Below are 20,608 nucleotides of genomic sequence, written 5' to 3'. Positions count from 1 at the left end.
AAGAATCTGCCTGCAATGAGGGAGGCCCTGGTTCAGTCCCTGGGTTGGGAAGATCCCCTGGAGGAGGGCATGGCAACCCACTCCAGTATTCTTGCCTGGAGAATCCCATGGACAGAGGAGCCTGGAAGGCCACAGTCCAAGGGGTTGCAGAGTCGAACACGACTGAGCCACTAACACTTTCTCTGCTTCTACATGAACTCCTCCCATCTCCCCAACAAGCCCAGCCCTCCCTCACCTCAGGGAGCCACCCCGCCCTGCATTCCTTCAGCACCCCACCGCCCCCCCACCCCCCAGCCGCCCCCCCACCCCCACCCCATGCACTTGCCCTGCCTCTTGCTCCTGGAGAGTGGATCCCGCTGAGATGATGGTGGAGATGACGGTGGAGACGCTTCCCTGAGAACCTCACAATGGAGGCCTTGTCCCCAATCACCAGGGCCCCGAGCCTCTGTATGTGAAATGCTCTCCGTTCCCACCTCCCTCCAGCCCCCAATACGTGCTTTTAAACTCTGGTACTTGATACAACTCGCCCGTCTGCCCAGGAATCCAACTGAAGATACTATCTGATTTAGCACAAAAATTACATATTTGGTTATTTTTAGTGGAACATCTGGCATTCATCTGAGAGTCCGTGACTTGCAGATCTCCCCCATCTGGTCCACGGGCCTGCCCTGCACCAACCCTGGCCTTGGAACCCAGCCTCCTACGTCCCTCTGCACCCCCTGCCACTCCCTGTCACCCCTTCTGGCCATTCAGCATCCAGGTCCCAGGCCCCCTACCCCAGTCTCCCCCCTTCCTCCCCACGCTCCAGCCTCACTGACCGCCATTCTCATCATAGGAGACTTGACTGATGGCCACGTCAGTGCCAAGACTGTGCTATTCAGTTATTACTTAGGAACTATTTGGCACCGCTGTGTGCCAGCCCAGCAGACAGCTCCAGGTTTATTCAGACCAAGTCGGACACGACTGAAGTGACTTAGCAGCAGCAGCCATGTTCTCTGCCTGGAAAGCTGCCTGCCTCTCTCTATTTAATTGTATGTCCCAGCAACAAATACAAGGCCTGAGAATACTGGGTGAGTGGATGGATGATGGGTGGGTGACAGATGGATTGACAGGTGGATGGACAGGTAGGTGGATGCATGGGTGGACAAGTGGATGGACGAGTGGAAGGGTGGATAGATGAGTAGTGGTGGATGGGTGGAAGGAAGGAAAGACAGAAGGGAGGAAGAGGAAATGCCCCAGATACGTGTTTGGGTCTCAGCTCAGAGAACTCATTCTCCCATGATCATTTCACCCTAAGTGATCTGGTTCTGAGTATTCGCTTTTGCAATGAAAAAATCTGTTGGCATCCTGTCAGTGGCAGGATCCCCACGTGCCTGAGGACACAGGACAGAAAGTGGGGCGAGCCAAGCCAAGGCCATTTTCCTGAGCTGATCTGACAGAGCAGGGCACAAGCAGGAGTGCTTCAGGGGAGGCGGGCCAGAGCCGGGCCGAGCACGGCCACAGCTCTTGGCCTGATCTTTGGACTGCAAACCTGTGATCCAAGGGCTCCCTCCTCCAGGTGTGAACTGAGGTGGCCTCTGGTGTGCTGTGCTAAGAGCCACAGGGCCCTGGCCCGTAATGCATTTATTCATCCGTTCATTCAACAATTGCTTGCTGGAAACTTGTCATGTGCCTGGTCTGAGAAGCTGGGGATGACACAGACCAGACTGGCCCTACTGGTGCCTCCATCCCAGGGGGAGATAGCAAGGGACAAGTCCATGTACGGTCACTACGGACCACCTCAGTGCCCTGACAGCCCCCCCAACCCAAGCCGTGTGGGCTCAGGTGGGAGGTCTGGGCTGGAGAGATGCCAGTGGGTGGAGCCAGGATCTCTCTGAGGTCAGGTGCTGGAAGGCTCCAGGGTCACCATGACCAGAACCCCAGCCCCCAGCCAGCCTGCTCCAGGGCCTCAGACACCTCCCACCTGCTCACAGGCCGAAGGGCTCCGCAGAGCTCTGCCAACCCTAGCCAGGAAATCTGATGTTTGATTTCCTTGTGCTGATGGATGCAGGGTGATTGATGTTCTCTTCTTGGCAGGAAGAAAAGTCCACCGAGATAAAGTGGTTTTTGTAGAAAGGTGGGCTGTACCGCCATCTGTCATGTCTACCGGTGGGTGATGGCCGGCCTGCTGCGACCAGTCCCACTGGGCAGGCCCAGGAACAGGGTGGCCAGTATGACAAGGCCAAGCTTTCAAGTGGGTCTTTCTGTGCCTCCCCTTTCTATCCCAGGGCCTCTCTCTTCATCCCTCCCTCTGATCCACCTCCAGCGCGTCTAGGCTGTAAATTTCAGCTGAGGGGAGGAAGCTGCCTTTGGTGACGGCTGCTCTGTTTATCCAGAGGTGTTGTGCCATCTCATCAGAGTTTGCTGGCTCAGATCTCTCCCTTTAGAGAGTAGAATTGTAGGCTTTCCTCCTTTTCTGCATAATCAGACAGATGACACGTAATGAGCCCGCAGCACTCCACTTCACAAAGCCTTGGGTCCGTCTGAGTCCTCACCATGACTTGGGAGGAAGGACAGTCTCCTCCCGTATCAAGCAGATGGTGGGACTCGGCAGGGAGGGTCTGCCCAGGACACCCACTGCAGACCCAGTGGAGCCGCCATCCCAGCCCAGCAGCCTGGCTCTAATTCCTGGGCCCCTTCTCTTCTGAGGTGGGGTCGGCCCCGTGCATCCTAGTCCGTTCTGCAGAAGCTCCAAAGGCTCTCCCACCAGCAGCCAGACTTGCCATTAAGTCTTTCAGGACTTGGAGTCATGCTGAACACGTCCTGTTCATGCCACTTACAGAAAGACTTAAAATCCAAAGAAAGCTCCTCTTACAGAGATCAGAGTAGGCGAAACCCAGGATTTTGACAGCAAGGTTGACTTGTAGTTAAGAATGCATTTAGCTGTTCTCTGTTGTTTTCCTCCCTGCGTTCTCCTCCCTGCTCGTTTTGTCCCTGTGTGCTGACTTCTGATGAAATACAATGTTCGTGCTCTCCTGAGTATTATGCTCCAGCTGCAGAAGGAGAGAGGCAATGCAAAATGGAAAAAAAAAAAAAGGGGGGAAGTTTGCTGCACTTGCTAAAAGTTCTAGGGACCCCTGACTCCCTGGTCTGTGGAAGCTGGACCCCTCTGAGTGAACCTCTTACACATTTTTAATTTTCAGAGGCTCAGTTGAAGGGATCTTTGTATATGGAAAACCATCCCACCAGCTGTGGGTCTTCCAAGTCAGTGGGGGAGAATGTGCTCACTCAGGCTGATATAACAAAGTACCAGACGGGGCGGCTTGAACAGAAAACATTTTTTCCTCATGGTGCTGGAGGCTAGAAGTCCCAGACCCAGGTGCCGGCGGGGTTGGGTTCTGGTGACAGCTCTCTCCCTGGCTTGCAGACGGCCGCCTTCCGGCCGTGCAGCCTTTCCTCCATGTGTGCGCGAGAAGGAAGCCAGCTCCGGTGTCTCTTCCTTTTCTTATATGGACACGAGTCCTGTCAGGGTCTTTTCTAATCCCCTTCATGGATCACAGCCTGTGGTGGTGAAGGGGCTTGCATAACTCAATGAAGCTATGATCCGTGATGTACAGGGCCACCCAAGACAGACAGGTCATAGTGGAGCCCTGATGCTGGGAAAGATAGAAGGCAAAAGGAGAAGGGGACAACAGAGGATGAGATAGTTAGATAGCATCACCGACTCAGTGGACATGAATTTGAGCAAACTCTGGGAAATAGTGAAGGACAGGGAAGCCTGGCAGGCTCCAGCCCATGGGATTGCAGAGTCAGACATGACTTAGCAACTGAACAAGTCCTGTCAGAGCAAAACCCTGCTCTCATGACCTCATTTAACCTTAATTACTTCCATAAATATGTAGCCTCCTAATACAGTCACATTGGGCAACTGAGGGTTCAACACATTTGTGTTTGGAGAGATACAAACATTCATTCCATAGCATAGGGTATTGGGGGCGATGACATAAAAGGCTGTGTTTTAAAATCAAAATAGAAAGCTGTATTTGATGTATTTGGGGCCACAGCAGAATCTGAATGTAAGAGACTCTTCCAAGTTTTAAATTTAAATATTAAGAAAAGGGAAAAGGACAAAAGTCAAGCTTCAGTGTACAGGAGAGACCCAGAGACCTTGGCGAGTCCTCACAGGCATCCCCACGCTGGCCTCCTATCCATTCCCTGAATGAAGCCAGCAGAGACAGGGAGCCAGGGCACTGGGTTCCCAGCTGGGGCCAGCTTCCCCCCAGCCAGCAGGGTCACCATAGGCTTTGGGTTAAGGTTGATAGAGCATTAATTACCCACGTGCATGGGATCTCTTTATTAAAACCAGCAGTCCTAACCCGGTATCTTCTTTAAGACACCCTACGTGTTCATACAGACATATGAATATACACGTTCCCACAAGACCAAGCTCATTACCATCCTGCCCAAGCCTGGAGCGTAGTGGGTTTGTGGATCTCATTCATCTCACTCAGCCATGTTAATCAGACAGCCTGTCTCGGGAGATCCACCCCTGCTCTTTTGCTCCTCGTGAGATCTGTTAAAATCATACTCCTGGGGTTTCTCTGCTCCAAAGCCTGGTGGGTTGTCTTTAACAAAGAAAAGTGAGGTGTCTGACAGCAGCAGGCCATTTTAAATCCCAGATCAAATAGTGAAGAGTGAGGATTCCGTAATGATGCCAGAAGCTTCCTTCCCATCCCCACGTCACCTGAAACCATAGGTCTGTTCTTGCTCGGGGATGCCACCACTGCCCGTGGGTTCTTTGAGGCCCTTACGAGAGCTGAAACTTGGGACCCATTTTTCCATGTCCATCTCTTCCACCAGAATGGGAGCTCCAAGGCTCAGGGGGGTGTCTGTGGTGTTCAGCTCACAGCCCATTGTCCAGCACGGTACCTGGCACAGGGCTGACTTTCTATATGAGCTTGTTGAATGAATGAATGGCATAGCCGTGAGCTGAGCACCTTGGCAGCTCTGTGTCCTGGCGAGGGGCCTGGGAGCAGTTTACCTTTCCCCAGCCCTCACCACTTCCTTTTTCCCAGCTCCTGTATGAAGAGTGGGCGAGTTACGGGGTCTTCTACAAGTACCAGCCCATCGACCTCGTCAGGTAAGTGGGGACGCTGAGAGCAGGCCTGGGTAGATAAACATCCCTGTGCATCTCGACCGCACTGAGTGTGCAGAGCGTGGGCCCTTGCTCGAACTTGAAGAGCTTGTGCAGGGGAGCTGAGTTCTCCCAGCAGAGACCGGCAGCCTGGCCGAGCCTTAGATCAAGCAGTTTATTCAGATTTATTGCAGGACTGGCTCTCATCTGTCATGTTCACTGTCTCCCCCTAAATTCATAGTCTGGCTCGGCCCAGTTGGGCATCTGGTGGGGTTTCTTTCTGTGTCAAAAGGAAGAAAAGAGCTGCCTGGGAATCTGTAAGAATTGCCCCTCTGGACACAGTGTCCTCTCCTGAGAGACCTCCCTCCCAGGGCAGACAGACCAGGCAACGTGTGTGCTCTGGGGACACGTAGATCAGAGCCCAGCCTGTGAAGAAGACAGAGATGCTCAATATATGGAGTTACTGGTGCCTCAGGGCTGGAGTTTTTTCCTGTTTTTAGGCTGCACGAGGCTGGAACACAGCTGACCGCCTCCGGGGAGCATCTCGCCCTGCAGCATGGGCATTACAGGAGGAAATGCTGCCATCCTCAGGGCTCAGCAGAGGAAGGGTGGGCACTGTGAAAGCAGAGAGCACCCCCCAAACATGACAGCCTGGCTCAGAACCACCCCCACCAACTCTCTGCTTGGTCGAGAACCAGGGGCCCCCATGTGAGCTGTTTGTGCTGGGGAGGGGGTGTGGTGTAAATTTTGCCCCTGGTATGGATTGAGAGTAAGCGTGTGTCTGTCTGGCTTTGCCCTGCGGTGCAGAAAGTATTTTGGGGAGAAGATTGGCCTGTACTTCGCCTGGCTGGGCGTCTACACCCAGATGCTCATCCCGGCCTCCGTGGTCGGCATCATCGTTTTCCTCTACGGATGGGCCACTGTCGATGACAACATCCCCAGGTAGGCGGGCAGCCCCTCTCTCCAAAGATGTCCTCATCTCACTAAGGAGCCACGTTCCCCTTACTGCAGGAACAGAACTTCCTGGGACTGGGACCCCTCACCCCAAACCTGGTACCCCACTCAGCAACCACCACCCCGCCTCCAAACCGGGAAGTCACAGGCCAGGCCGGGCACTGTCAGGACCAGAGCCGCCCCATCCAAAGGCTTTAATAGCCGTCTGAGAGCGTGGGCGGCCTTTGCAGGCACGCTCGCCCTAGGAGACATTTTATTGTCGAGAGGAAGACATAAAATAAATATCCGACTCCTTTTTGTCCTTTGAAGCTTTTTTTCCCATTCAGTCCTTAGTCATTATGTGACAAGAAAATTCACTGGTTCCCTGTGAGGTCAGGAAATGAGACAGGACTGTTCGGAGACCTCGGGGCTGTGCACTGGGCCGGCCGGGCCCTGTCTGCGCCACACCCCCGCTCCCATGGTGTGGGGAGATCGTGCACCAGCAGCTTGGTCTGCAGGGGCTGGCCCGGCGCAGCAGACCCCGGCCCCTGCGCACAGGGCCGAGAGGCCTGCCACTGCTCCCCAGGGAGCAGGCCAGGCATGGGGAGCTCTGGGAGGGAGGCCGAGACCCCAGAGACAGCCTGGCCTCACGCCGGGCGCACGTCTCCCAGACTGGCAGCCAGAGCGTGACTCAGGCAGTGGGAGTCTGAGGACAGCGTCTCCCGTCTTTGGTTGCCGTTCCCGGAACTTGCCAATCTCGACCCAGGGATAGCGGTTTATGATGTGAGCTCAGGACGCCAGCCCCGACTTCCACCAGGGACACTGTGCCTGCAGGCAGAGTGCTGGTTAGAGAGGCGGACGCCCCGCCCGCCTCCCGGGAGCCAGCGGCCTGTCGGGACAGTTCTGGGACATGGGGCAGGTCACCCTTCTTACGACTCAGCCCGGCGTCTCTGATGCAGAGCCCTGGTTTAGGAAATTTATCCATGGGTCTGGTCAGAAAAGGGCCGATGAAGGAGTCTTTGACCTGGGGGAGAGACTGGCTCCTTAGGCCCCACTGAGTGGTGTAGAAAGGCCACGCGCAGTGAAGTTTTGTGCAATGGATGTTTGAATACATGTTGTTGTTGGTGTTGAGTCGCTTAGTCGTGTCCAATTCTTTGCGACCCCATAGACTGCAGTCTGCCAGGCTTCCCTGTCCGCCACTATCTCCCAGAGTTTGCTCAAACTCCTGTCCATTTAGTCAGAGATGCCATGCAACCATCTACGTGAATAACAATAAAGTACTCCACCCACCCGGAACCAGAAAGTTAAAGGAATCTGGCTTCTGTCCCCTCCAGGGTTATTTTGGGCGCAGGCAGGAGAAAGCTTGTCCCTTTGTTTGCCAATGACACGAGTTCACTGTGCTCAGGGGTTCCATGAAGGCAGAGATCAGAGTAGCTTAGACGTGGAGGGGACTTCACTCCAAAGTCCGAGAGACTCGGCGAATGGAAGGCCGGGTGCCCCCACAGGGACTGCTCCATCCGCCTCCGGGTCCTGGAGGGAGGGCAGGGCTGGCGGCCTCAGCCTGGACACCCTGCCTCAGGAGGCTCAGGCTCCCCCGCAAGGGCACTGACCGCCCTGGGCCAGGCCAGGCCAGCGCTGTCTCATGGCCAGGGTTACGGACAGCGTTCACTGGGGACTCTGGGGCCCCGTCTGACCTCGGCCTCTGCTCGCTTGGCGCCTTGGACCAAGTGTGAGGTGTGTGTTCCCCTTGGAGCCTGGCCCGGCCAAGTCTGTAGGATGGCCAGTGCCCCCGCGCCCCACATCATGCTGCCCCCCGCCCGTCCCTCTGTCTGCTCCAAAGAGCAGGCGCCTGTTGCTCGTCTTTATTTTGGCTGAAGGCAGTGAAGGGAGAGGCTGAGGGTTTAAAACCAGCAGAAACAGGCTTTTTGTCTGGCTGGCGTTGTTTAAGCTGGCAGGGCAGAGGGCTGGGCAGCCGTGGGGCTCATGGGCAGGCAGAGACGCAGGCCCTGGCCTCCCCGGCCCCCTCCCACCCTCAGGCTCCAGGCCCCCCACCCAGTGGCGCCAGGCCACACACTGACAGGGGTGTGTCCATCCACTGGTCCCCTGAGAGGGGCCGGGGTCACGCACGGGTGGGTGTCCTGCCCCTCTTCCTTTCGGGAGAAGCCCCCAGAAGAGCGGAAGCTCAGGGAGGATGAGAGACGGGCCCCTCGAGTGGGTGCCTGTACCTCCTTTCGGTCGCTGCCGCTGCCGTCGCTCCGTTCTGCCCACAGTAGTGATGGTGAATGGGAGGATGGTTTAAATACCCCAGTGCTGTTCCCAGGGCTTCCTAGACGTTCCGTTGTTTAAGCCTCCTGACAACCCAATAACAGGGGCTCTTGGGGAATTCCTTAGAGGTCCAGTGGTTAGGACTCAGCACGTGCGTTCATTGCAGTGGACCGGGGTTCAATCCCTGGTTGGAGAATTAAGATCCTGCAAGCCATGCGGCATGGCCAAAAAAAACCCCAATATGCTTAAATAAAATGCCGTGACCCTTAAAAAAAAAATGAGCTCTGTAAGTCTCAGCATGCCCATTCTATGGATACGAAAACTGAGACCCAAGGAGTTCAAACGACCTGCCCCAGGCCACACAGATCACGAGCAGTGGAGCTGGAATTCACATGCAGAGCTGGCTGGCTCCCGAGTCCTTGCTGCCCTCCGAACTGTGTGTGCCTGACCCCCCCCAACATACATGTGTTCACAGGCACACACGCGTGCTCACACACACACACATGCTTCCCCACATGCTCCGAGGCAATAGCCTTGCCCACCATCTGTCTTTCCGTCTACCGTGCCTGACGCCGTGCCTGCCACACACAGCAGGTACACACATTTTTGATGAGTGTTTGGGGAGAGCTACTGCGAGAGAGAGCTGAGCGGATGCCTGCAGTGCTGCCAGAGGAGGGCCCCCGCAACCTCTTGGCAAATGCTCCCCAGTGGCTGTGGTCCAGCCAGGATCCTGTGCATAAGCTCAGGTGCATCCAGAAATTTTTCTTAAAAGCTATAAAGCAATCACCCTATTCACCCCCCGCCCTTCACCCAGAAAGCCATCTAACCCCTGGGAATCCACTCCTGCCTGTGCCTAACTATCGCTCAGCGTCTTGTCCAAATGAGCAGGGAGGAGAGGGGCAGAGCAGGGCACAGCTGGCAAGGCCCTCTGCTGGCCTTTCTCATCTTCAGGAGGAGGAACCGAGTCTGGGGCTCAAGGACCAGCCCTGGGCACACAGAGGACAGAAACTGCCCCTCAAGGAGCCGAGCCAGGCCTCCTGGCCTCAGCAGGGAGCCCTCCTGTGGCCTCTGGGCGGCAGCTGAGAGCCGGGCAGGGACAGATGGGCTTGACAGGGACAGAGCCCTGGGCGCAAGTCCCACTCTGCTGTGTGGCCCTGGACAAGTGACATTGACATCCCCCCTGTGGGTTCGCTTCCTGCTCTGTGAAGGTGGGATTGTAACAGCCCCAGAGTTGGTCCAGACTGGATGGACACCCAGTGCAGTCTCCTGCTCACATGGCTGATGGCCTTTAAATACTACACTTTAGGAGGGCCCTGGGCATCACAGAGCTCCCCGCGGTCCCCAGACTTCACATCCGCTCAGCAGAGTGAAACCCTGCCCTGAGCAGGGCCCCATCCTGCTCAGGGGCCACCCCTCATCTCCAGGGTGAGCCCGGCCTGGTGGGACCACAACCCCAGGCAGCTTGTGGGTGTGTTCCTTCTGATCCAGCCACCTACCTCCTGAGAGGAGGTCTGGGTGGACCACGTCTCCATCTTCTTACGGGTCCAGAGTGCCCAGCGAGGCCCTCAGGCTGGTACCCAGGGCACCCCCAGGGGTGGACTGAAGCCCGCAGGACTGGCACTGAGCAGGTTCTGGGTGCAAGGCCAGCACTCAGGAAGGGCATGGCATCCTCGCGCTTTGACTCCTTTCCTCTTTCGGGTCTCCTGGGCCTTGTCACGTCAGGACTTGGACGGCATTCACTATCAGCACAGCTTTGGCGGTGCCTGGTCATCAGAGGGAGGCTGCTGGGGACCTCGACTTCTGGGGGCAGCTCCAGGGCAGGCCGTGCGTCCCACTGCCTGGGGCCACCCCAGAGATGAACGCTTATGTGAACTTGTCCCACCACACAGCAAGTCCCATGAGTCCACACCCAGGGCCACCCACAGAAGTTGCAGGCTGGGTGCAAAATTAAAGTGTGGGACCCTGTTCAAAAGTCACTAAGACTATAAGGTGAGGGGAGCAGAGAGTGGGAAGCCAAGCTGGGGCCTTGCGTGGAGAAGAGGGATGTGGGCCCCGGTGGAAGCCCACTGGTGAGCTGACCAAACCATGTCCACCCCGGCAAGGACAGCATGGCTCCGGAAAGTGCTGGTCCGCGGGGGCCAGCGCGGGCCCTGGCTGTTGGCTGGGGTACTCCGGGCTGTCCTCTCTTCCAGCATGGAGATGTGCGATCAGAGACACAACATCACCATGTGCCCGCTCTGCGACAAGACCTGCAGCTACTGGAAGATGAGCTCCGCGTGCGCCACCGCCCGCGCCAGCCACCTCTTCGACAACCCCGCCACCGTCTTCTTCTCCATCTTCATGGCCCTCTGGGGTAAGCGAGCGCCGCTTTGGGGCAGGGGCGACCTTGGGTGGGTCCTGACCCTCCCTCCCTCCCTCTCCTCGAGGTTACCCGCAGGGATGTGTGCCAGGAATGCACATGGGAGGGATGGTCGGCTCCCATTCCGTCTGCTGGGCACCCGGGGGCTGTGCTGGGTCACAGATGCACATGACCATAGATGTGTCCAACCAGGCCAGGAGCCCCTCATGAAAAGTCTCGGAGGGTGATTTCTCCTGGAAATGGAGCTCTTTCCCGGGGCTGGGCTCTGTTGGCTGAGGAAGGGCAGCTGCTTTCGAAGGAGGAGGGCCAAAGGTTCTGCCTTCCTCCCACCGTCCTCCCGATGATGCTGGGGAAGCTGACCCTGGCCAGGCCCTGGGGCACGTCTCTCATCACCCCTCACACCCCTGTGGGTGCCCATTTCCCATGTGATGACGTCAAGGTCCAGAGCGTGGATGTGAGCAGTTTGGGATCACCCACCTCCCGAGCCACCGTGGCCTGTGCCCTTAGCCCCTGGACTGTATTGCCACCTGGGGTCCAGGGCAGATGACTCCTCCCCAGAGTTCTTCCAAACGCAGGTCCTACCTGGTACCCATCTCAGGCTTGAGGGGGCGTGGGAGGTGGGTAAGTGGTGGCTGGATGCATCTCCGCAAACTCCGCAAACGGATGCATCTCCGTTTCTGGGTTAGCCGACAGGCCTACCTCCTCCTCCACGGCCCCGTGTGCAGCCTTTGCCAACAGGGGATTCGGGGCTTGGGCACCCATGTGCTGAGCCATCACCCGGGCACCAGAGCCCCCGTCTTTGTGCTCAGGGGTCCCAGATAGTAGGAGATGGAGCTGCACAGAGAGAGCAGACGAGGGAAGGGTCAGGACCTCTGAGAAAGGGCAGTCAGGAGGGGCCGCCTGCAAAGGCGTGAGCCTCTTGAGCTGGGTTCTGGAGATATAGGGGGCAGGGGTGCTGAGATATGGGACAGACAGGCTGTAGACACACAGAGGGCTGTGCTGTCACCTGCTGAAGGGCAGCCCCAGGCCCCGCATACGCCATGTGTCCTGGTGCTCGGTGGGCCCTGGTGGGCCAGGGGGTGGAGGGTGCCACTAGCCAGTCAGGTGTGCGGCTCTTACCTGTCAGTGCGATTACGATCCGCGAGGATCCTGTCAAACAGAGAATTCAGTACAAGCCTCTGTTACTAAGGGGAGTGGGGACCCGCCCTCAGAACCTCAGAATCCTCTGAGTTGGGGCCTTGGATTCCCCTGCAAGCCAGGGGGAGTTTGGTGGTGACAGGAGAGAAGAGCCAACCTCCATGGGCAGCAGAACAGGGCTGATGCCCAGGCAGTGGGCTTCCGGGCCCGCACGCTTCTGGAACCCTCTCCCGGCCTGAGCCCACCTTGCGTGGCCCTGCAGCCTCCCCCGCCACCCTCGCGGTTGTGTTCAGACTCCATCAGTGTTGAGGGGAGGCTGAAGGGGCTCAGGTGCTGGCAGGGGGCTGGGGTTTGTCCCATTTTGTCCAAGGCTTCCTGGAGCCAGGGGCATGGGGTTTGGCCCAACCCGTGAGATCTGGAGGCTGGTGTGCAGAGGAGCCGAGGGCTGAGTCAGGGGTCAGGGGAGAGGGGGTGAGCCTGACCCGTCCTCTGGGCTCCTGTTCCAGCGTGGGCCACCGGCTGGGCCCTCTGGTGTCCGATCACTGCCTGATTACATTTCTACACTCGTTGGAAACCGGGGAGGACGGGTCCTGGTGAGGGTCCGAGCTGCAGCACCTCCTCTTAGAAGATGTGCCTGCACCGAGCACCTCACTCCCATCCCATCCCCACCCTCAGATCTGAAGAGGGGCTTGGTGTCCTCATCAGAGGCCCCTTTGGGCGTCTTCTCCACCGAGGCCTCCGGCACGGTGCGCCTCTGCCTGCGTGGCTAAGGGGACCCAGTTTTCACAGCAGCAGGCTCCACACACCACCGGCCAGCTCTGTTCCCTCATCCAGGATCCATCGGCCGGGGTGGTGGCCAAGCCAACGCCTACTGTGGTCTCCAGGTGACCCATGAGCAGGCGTGAACATACGGTGCTCAGCGCCCAAGCCACTGGAAGGTCATTCAAGGACACCTGTCTGGTTGGTCCGTGTGTGCACTTTCACACCCCCAGGGGCTCCAGTGCAGCCCCACCACTGCCCCACCCTGTCAGTCAGCCCTCAGCTTCCTCGCCTGTAAAATGGGTGTGGGGTAAGGATCTTTACAGCGGGCACAAAATCTCAGCCAACACTCAGCACGTATGTGGCTGACTCTCAATAAACAGCCTTGCCCTTGTGACTGCGAACCACTGGCGCGGCTGCCTGCCACACTGCAGGAGTGTGAGACCGGGTAGATGTGCCTGGTGTGTAGGGCGTGTACCAACTGGTATTTAGTTAAGTGTCTGTTCTGGGCTCTGGGGAAACCATAGGAGGTGAAAACCAGTGTGTCCACTGCCTTCACCCAGGCTGCACGAGGACACAGCAGGTGCAGAGGCCCCGTGGCGAGCCTGCAGGCCTGTTGAAGGAGCCTACAGGTGCATGGAGCAGGCGGGACCCTGGAGGCCAGCACGGGCCACAGGGGACTTCATATTCACCGGGTGGACTAAGGAGCCAGTGCGGCCTCTGCTGTGTCAGGGTTCTCATCTTAAACTTGTGTCGGAGACAGCGACTGATGCACAGAGCAGCTGCGGAGGTGGTGGAAGGAGGCTGACTCGGCTCTGACGGGGGAGGCAGGGGGCTTTCACTGCCACCCGAGCTCCATGGTAGACGCTCACCGCCCCCGCGGGTGATGGCGAGAAGCCGGTTTCCATGAAAACAGACAGAGCAGAAAGGAGGACCATAGGGACGCGCAAGAGAAGCAGTTAGGGGCCTCTCGCCCCCTCCTTCCCTGCACTGGGCTCCACAGCAGTGCCCCGTCTGTTCCCACTGTCCTGCCCAGAGGCCTGGGAACTGTTTCTCCAAACTGAGGGCCCCTGACGGAGGAGACTGACCATCCCAAAGGGCTCTCCTGCCTGCCTTATTGTGAGCTAAGGAGATGCCTTTGGGCTTGGCCAAGCAGGTGTCACCTGGAGGTCGAGGGGTACAAATGACAGCCCCCCATCCCACATGAACATCACCCCACATCCTGCCCACCTGGGCATGACCCGTGGCCCAGAGGGTCCCCTGCTGCCATCCACCTGCTGCGGCCCAGACACGTTCACCTCTGCAAGCATCTCTGGGCAGCACGTGGCTTACAAGCTCTCTGTCCTTCTCCTCTGCAAATGTCTCCTCCTCCGATCAGAGCTCGCTTCAGCTGAGAGCCTGGGAGCCGATAAAGTCACGAGCCATTTGGACACTAATCATCCCATTTCCAGCTTCAAGAATGACCTTCCATGGTCAGCCCCAGGGGTGGTCTTGCTCCAGGAATCCTGAGAGCTCGGTTGGATTCTGGCCACTGCCCATGTCTCAGCGAATCCTAGCATGTCACACACCTTCCCTGTCACCTGCAGGACACGCCTGGGTGTTGCACCCACAGAATGAGCGTGGTCCTCAGAGCACCTTCCTGTGCGGTCACCCTGAGTCTGAGAAGACCTGGTTAGTCAGTGCCCTGGTTGTTTGGGAAGAGGCTAGGGTGAGACTTGTCCCTCCCTCATTGGCTCAGCAATGGCCTGTAGCCCGTGGACACTCAGGTAATAGAGACACCAGAACCGTCCCTCCCCCAGGCTCTGGGGAGCTCCAAGCATAGCTTCACCATGAACTCAGTCATCATGGCACAGGCTGATCCTCCCAATGAGGCTGAGAATGAGAGTCACAGGTCACCAACTCAGAAGGAGAGATTTCCAACAGAGTGCTGGACCATGCTGGTGGTGACAGGTGGTGAGCACCTCATTCCAGGAAATAATCAAGCTGAGGTCGAAGGACTCCTTGCCAAGGCTGCTGAAGAACATAGGGAAGTGACGTCTGTGTGGTTCAAGGTGGCTTATGAAAATATTCCTGGCCCCACATGCTAGCTCTGATGATTAATTCTGGGATCAGTCTGACTATAAATGTAGGATTGATGGCCATCAGTCACTGAGCTGATCTGTGTCTGACATGGGGCCTGATGCTCCTTGTACTTCATTCCACTGCATCCCCACAGCTGAGAAGTTGTCCCCATTTCACAGGTGAGGAAAGTGGGGCTCCACTGAGCCTGAGCCCATGCCCCTGCCCTGCCCATCCCTGTCTCTTTGGGCTCTGTGTCCATCAGAACCATTCCCCATCCCTCGCCCACTGCCCTCTGTTCATCACCAGCCTCCATGACTTTCCTCAAAATCTCTGATCGGCTCCCTTCTTCTCTGATCAGGGCCCGGGCAGCTCTGAGCTGAGGCTGGAGAACCTCCTAGCTGAGCACAAAATCTCCCAGTTCCCCTGCTCCAGGATGGGGTGGCTGACCCTGCAGCAGGCACACAGTGGAGCCCACCTGCACAGCTGCGGGCTGGGTGGTTTGGTCCAATTCAATGCCCAGCTGGGTTGGCTGTGTGCCAGGATGGCTCGTCAGTGGGTAACAGCACCAGCCACTGGCCAGGCTCAGGCTCAAACCTCGGCTCGGTCCCCTAACAGCTGTGTGGCCCTCAGGCAGGTCGCTCCACCTCTCCAGGCCCCAGCTCCTCCACTTGTCAAATGGAGCTAGTGACCCAACCCACCTCCGAGAGTGGTTGGGAAGGTCGAATGAGTCGCACCTCGTGGTGTCTTAGGGCTGTGCCTGGTGCTAGTTGTCACGCTGTGCTAGCTATTACATCTGATTGGTGAGCACTTGCTTTCTGGAAATGTGAAAACGGCCTAGATAGACCCTGTGAAACTGGATCTCAGACCTAACCTCTCACCTTGTGCCTGCGGGCCTCTGTGAACTGTGTCCCTCCATCTCCTTCAGAAAAGAACACTGGCTTCAGCCGGCTGGTGCCACTGCGTGTCGGGCACTGTTCTGAGCCTCTTATGTATGGAGACTCATTCTCCCGGTGACTGTCAGAGGAAAACAGGCTCTGCTCCTCCGTTTGGCAGATGAACCACTGAGGCAGCTTTCCCGGGGTGGCACAAGCTAACCAGAGGCAGAGGCAAGGGACTTCCTGGTGGTCCAGTGGCTAAGACACTATGCTCCCAGTGCAGGGGCACAGGTTCGATCCGTGGTTGGGAACTAAGATCCCAGTTGCCCTGTGGTGCAGCATGACCAAAAATTTTTTTTAAAGGTGAAGAGGCAAGACCTTGAGCCCCAGCAGTCTGGCTCCCCAGCCCCACATATGTGAGCCCTGGGCTCCACTCCCTTTGCCAGTGGTACTAACCAGCTCTGGCTGCTGTGTGCCCTTATTCCTGAAAGGATGACCTTAAATTCATTCTCTCGCCTGGACTAGCTTCCCTCCCTCCCTCCAGGCAGATGGGCTCCCTTCCCCCTCCAGAAGTTCACACAGAGTTTACTGGTCCCCACAACAGCCCTGGAGAGAAACCCCGTTATTCTCTGATGAGGACATGGGAGCACAGAGTGGTTAAGTGACTTGCCCAAGAGCATACAGCTAATAGATTCATAACAGACATGACAGATCTGTGCCCTGGCCCACCTGCCTCCATGGTCCAAGCTAGTGCCCTGGTCTCACCTCTCTGTCCAAATATTTCCACGCCCCTTCTGTGCCCTCCTGGGGAAGCAGAGATTTCCCACAAGCCAGTAGTAAGGGGCAGACAGGCAGCAATGCTGCTCAGCCCACCAGCATGGCAAGGAGCTGGTTGGATTTTGTGTACTCTCCATGAAGCCAGCTTGCTCATGGCAAGCTTGTTTATTGAGCACGTACTGTGCGCAAAGCAGTACCACCTCACACCCTCAACGGTGCCGGCCAGCACTCACCAGCAGCCCCATCCTTGGAAGAAACATAGACGGCTGCATCCTCCTCTATCCAAGATACAGGGAAACGGGCGAGTCTGTGCTTCCACTGTCCGCCCTGCTTCCTCCAGCTCCACTTCCGCTGTGGGAGACCACAAAGGTGCCTGTCTGTCAAGGGCAAGTTCAGTCTACGTGTTCCCGTTTGGGGCGGGGGTTGGGGGAGCAAAAAAGCCAAACCGCTCCCAGGAAGCACTCAGGGAAAGAGGAGCTTATTATAAATCAAGACAGAATCAACAGGAAAGGGCCTGCTGGGCTAGGAGGTGCCCGCTGACTCCCCGCCCCTGCCCGCAGGGTGGAGGAGACGCAGTCCCTCTTTCCCCAGTCTTTTCACACTTGCTGTCAAGTGTAATTAGCAAGCTTGCCATTGTTGAATAGGATTTTTTTTATCCCTTATTCAGTTACTTGTTCATTATCCTCTAAAGGATCATTTTCACACTGGTGTTTCTTCTCCCACATGTCCTTTCTTTTCCTGTCCTCCAGCTGTGAACGTTTCTTCTCTCTCAGTGACAGACAGCGACCCCAAACCTGTTTCTGCCCTTGGCAGGGCTGGGTCACCGCCCCAGGAGTCGCTGTGGCAGCTGTTTCCATCTTGTTTCTGCTCCGCCATGGGGTCTGGCTTGCCCAGAGGGGCGACCTGCTGGTCCTGGAACCCTGCGCTTTGGCTGAGTGCTCCACTGCCTGGGATTTATAACATTTCAAAACGTCCAGTAAGGTGTCAAGATGAAGCAACTTTGAGCTCCATTTAGCTGTTCGCACCAGGATCAATTTTCTGAAATTATAGCATAATAATGGGGTTTTCAAGGCTTGTCAGTTCCAGGCAGAACAAAGGGGGTTATTGGATTTGAGCCTGGCTGCAAGGAGCTGTGGAGAGATGGTCCCAGCATCAGTGGAATGACAGGTGTGGTTGAAACCCCTCCCGGGGTCTGAATGCAGTTGGCAGGTCACTGGCTGAGTCACCCGAGCAGGGCGGAGACGGAGAGAGACTTAATCTCTGCTGGAATTCAAAGGCCAGCAGCAGATTCGTGAGCAGACGCTTGTTCAGGGGATAAATAAGTAGAATCAGTGAGACCATGAAGGGTCAGGGCCTTTGTGCGGGCGGGAGCCCCAGCTCCCCTGTGGACTGACAGGCAGGTTCACACCATCGCCTGGTCCCTGCAGCCCGAGGAGACCCAGCCCTGCTCTCCACGTGCAGAGAGCGTGCACTGTCAGGAGCCAGAGGTTGGTGAAGGTGTTCTCTGTCCTCGGGGACTGCACTTTAAGAAGGGTGCACCATGCCTGCCCCGGCGCCCTTGTGCCTCAGGAGTGCCTGATCCAGGTTCAGAAGTCGAGATCCCCCGGCCCACAAGGAACTTGGACTTCACAGGGGAAATGGCGCCGTTCTCTGGGTGGCTGCAGAAGCACCCAGCCTCGGTCAGAGCCTTCCCTCCATGGTCTCTGAGATTCCCACGGCAGCTTGAGCGTCCATGATGTTCCAACAGGAGACAATGGGTAGGGGCCTTCCCTGGTGGTCCAGTGGTTAAAACTGGGTTGCCCCTGCAGGGGGTGCGGGTTCGATCCCTGGTGGGGGAACTAGATTCCACGTGCCGCAAGGCACGGCCAAAAAAAAAGAAAATATCCTACAAAAAGAAAAGCCAGTGGGAGGGTGGAACCAGGAGCGTTTAACAACGCATCCAAGATCGACCATGTGTCAGTAGCCATGCTTCAGAGGAGGAAGGTCTCAGAAAGGGGGGCCAGCAGCCAGCCGCGGAGACGTCAGAAACTGGGGAATTAGGCTTAGGCCTAGGAGTTAAGGCAGTTTGGACAGTTCAAGCAGGGCCCAGGGGAGGTGGGATGGGATGCGGCCTGGGAGGAGAGCCGAACCCGAGACACGGGGTAGCTGGAGCACGGACTGACAGCTCATCTGATGGACAGAGAGGGGGCTGGAAGGAAGGGCAGATGGTGGGCAGGTCAGAGTGTCCAGACACGTGTGTGCACGGGGCCAGCCACAGAGCTCACACGGGATGCAGACTCTGGGTCTGCGTGGTGCCCAGCATCTGCATTTTGGCAGGCCCCTGCCGCGGGGGTTCTAATACAGCCCACAGTCTGAAAACCCCTGGGGGAAATGGACAGCTTGCCTCCACCCGCTGTAACCGGGCGCATGTGTCTGGTCCGTTTTCTCTGCAGCCCCAGTGTACGGCAGGGAATTTAAACACATAAGCAGGACCTGCACCCATCGTTCTGGGTTTTGTTTACCTGAGGTGAAATTCACATAATGTGAGTTAACTGTCTTAAGCGCACTGCCTAGTGGCATTTAGCACCCTCCCTGCGCCAAGCCATCCTCACCAGCACCCCCCAGGTGGAGCCCCAGTGCCCATTTAGCCGTCTGTCCTCCTCACCCCGCCCCCATCCCTGATAGCCATCGTTCTGCTTTCTGCCTCTGTGATGGATGTGTCTGTAAATATTCTGGATGCTTTGTACCTACAGGACCAACCCTGTGTCAACACCTTAATGAGAGGTGGTGAGATCCTGCAGGTGGGCCGGGTCATAGGGCCGCTCCTCTGTCCAGCCCTCAGCACATGGACGCCCCACCCGAGGCCGCACAGCAGGCAGTTATCAAGCCCATGGTACACATGCGGAGACTGAGGCTGGCGGGTGGGGGGTGATCCCGGGCCAAGCCCACACCTGCTTCTATCCAGGGTAGATCCAGTGTCCGTCGCTCACCTGCCGCCTCTGGGCTCCTCTACAAGAATGTGTTTTACCTAATGCTTCTCATTAAAACCTGTCTGCAGGAAGGAACTCAGCCACCCGCTTGCACCCTGGCCTGGGTTCGCTCTTCACTGCTTGTCTTTTGTGTTGCACTGCCTACTGGGCTTGGATTTAGGGAAGTGAACTTGTCTCCTCGGCCCCCTTATGTGGCTCCTGGGGTCGAGGGCCTCTCTTCTTGTCTTTAGTATCCTTGACCACGTTTGGCACATGGCTTGTGCTCATGTGGGTGGGAAGCCATGCCCCTAATCCCGGCCAATCTTGGGGGGAGAAGTCCTAGACCCAGGTTTCCACTGTGTATTAACCAATCACCTGACTCCTCGGGGTCTCAGTTTACCCATCTGTGCAAAGGGCTTGCAGGCTGGATGCAAGGAGGTCCCCCAGCACGCCCAGCAGCTGACACAGACATCGAGTTACGTCTGTGTGATGTAGGAGAATCATCACTGGGCCCCTCGAAAGGAAGGGATGGGAACTCAGCAGGACCCACAGGTGTCCATACAGCTGCCGTAGTGAGGGAGGGCTGCAGGGACACAGCTGCAAAGGAAGGGCTCTCGTCTTCCTTCCTACCCCTGTCCAGCCCAGCCCAGTTCAGTTCAGTCACTCAGTTGTGTCCGACTCTTTGAGATCCCATGGACTGCAGCACACCAGGCCTCCCCGTCCATCACCAACTCCCAAAGTTTACTCAAACTCATGTCCATTGAATCAGTGATGCCATCCAACTGTCTCATCTTCTGTCATCCCCTTCTCCTCCCGCCTTCAATCTTTCCCAGCATCAGGGTCTTTTCAAATGAGTCAGTTCTTCACAACAGGTGGCCAAAGTATTGGACTTTCAGCTTCAGCATCAATCCTTCCAATGAATATTCAGGACTGATCTCCTTTAGGATGGATTTGTTGGATCTCCTTGCAGTCCAAGGGACTCTCAAGAGTCTTCTCCAACACCACAGTTCAAAAGCGTCAATTCTTCGGCGCTCAGCTTTCTTTATAGTCCAACTCTCACATCCATACATGACTACTGGAAAAACCATAGCTTTGACTAGACGGACCTTTGTTGGCAAAGTAATGTCTCTGCTTTTTAATATGCTGCCTAGGTTGGTCATAAATTTTCTTCCAAGGAGCAAGTGTCTTTTAATTTCCTGGCTGCAGTCACCATCTGCAGTGATTTTGGAGCCCCCCAAAAATAAAGTCTGCCACTGTTTCCACTGTTTCCTCATCTATTTGCCATGAAGTGATGGGACCAGATGCCATGATCTTAGTTTTCTGAATGGTGAGTTTTAAGCCAACTTTTTCACTCTCCTCTTTCACTTTCATCAAGAGGCTC

The 20,608-nt window shown here is 56.7% G+C and overlaps 1 protein-coding gene across 1 annotated transcript in view; it reads left to right on the top strand.

Moving 5' to 3' along the window:
* ANO1 (anoctamin 1) overlaps window positions 1–20,608 on the top strand; it is a 172,080-nt gene that overhangs the window by 112,568 nt on the left and 38,904 nt on the right. The window contains exons 10-12 of the mRNA XM_055580575.1: window positions 5,055–5,119; window positions 5,921–6,055; window positions 10,504–10,664. Of these exons, the coding sequence (XP_055436550.1) occupies window positions 5,055–5,119; window positions 5,921–6,055; window positions 10,504–10,664 (361 nt within the window). The remainder of the gene's footprint in view (window positions 1–5,054; window positions 5,120–5,920; window positions 6,056–10,503; window positions 10,665–20,608) is intronic.

Source organism: Bubalus kerabau, chromosome 5 (genome assembly GCF_029407905.1).
Source record: "Bubalus kerabau isolate K-KA32 ecotype Philippines breed swamp buffalo chromosome 5, PCC_UOA_SB_1v2, whole genome shotgun sequence".
Taxonomy (NCBI): domain Eukaryota; kingdom Metazoa; phylum Chordata; class Mammalia; order Artiodactyla; family Bovidae; genus Bubalus; species Bubalus kerabau.
The sequence above is the reverse complement of the archived record's forward strand: the minus strand, read 5'-3'. Positions and strand labels throughout refer to the sequence as shown.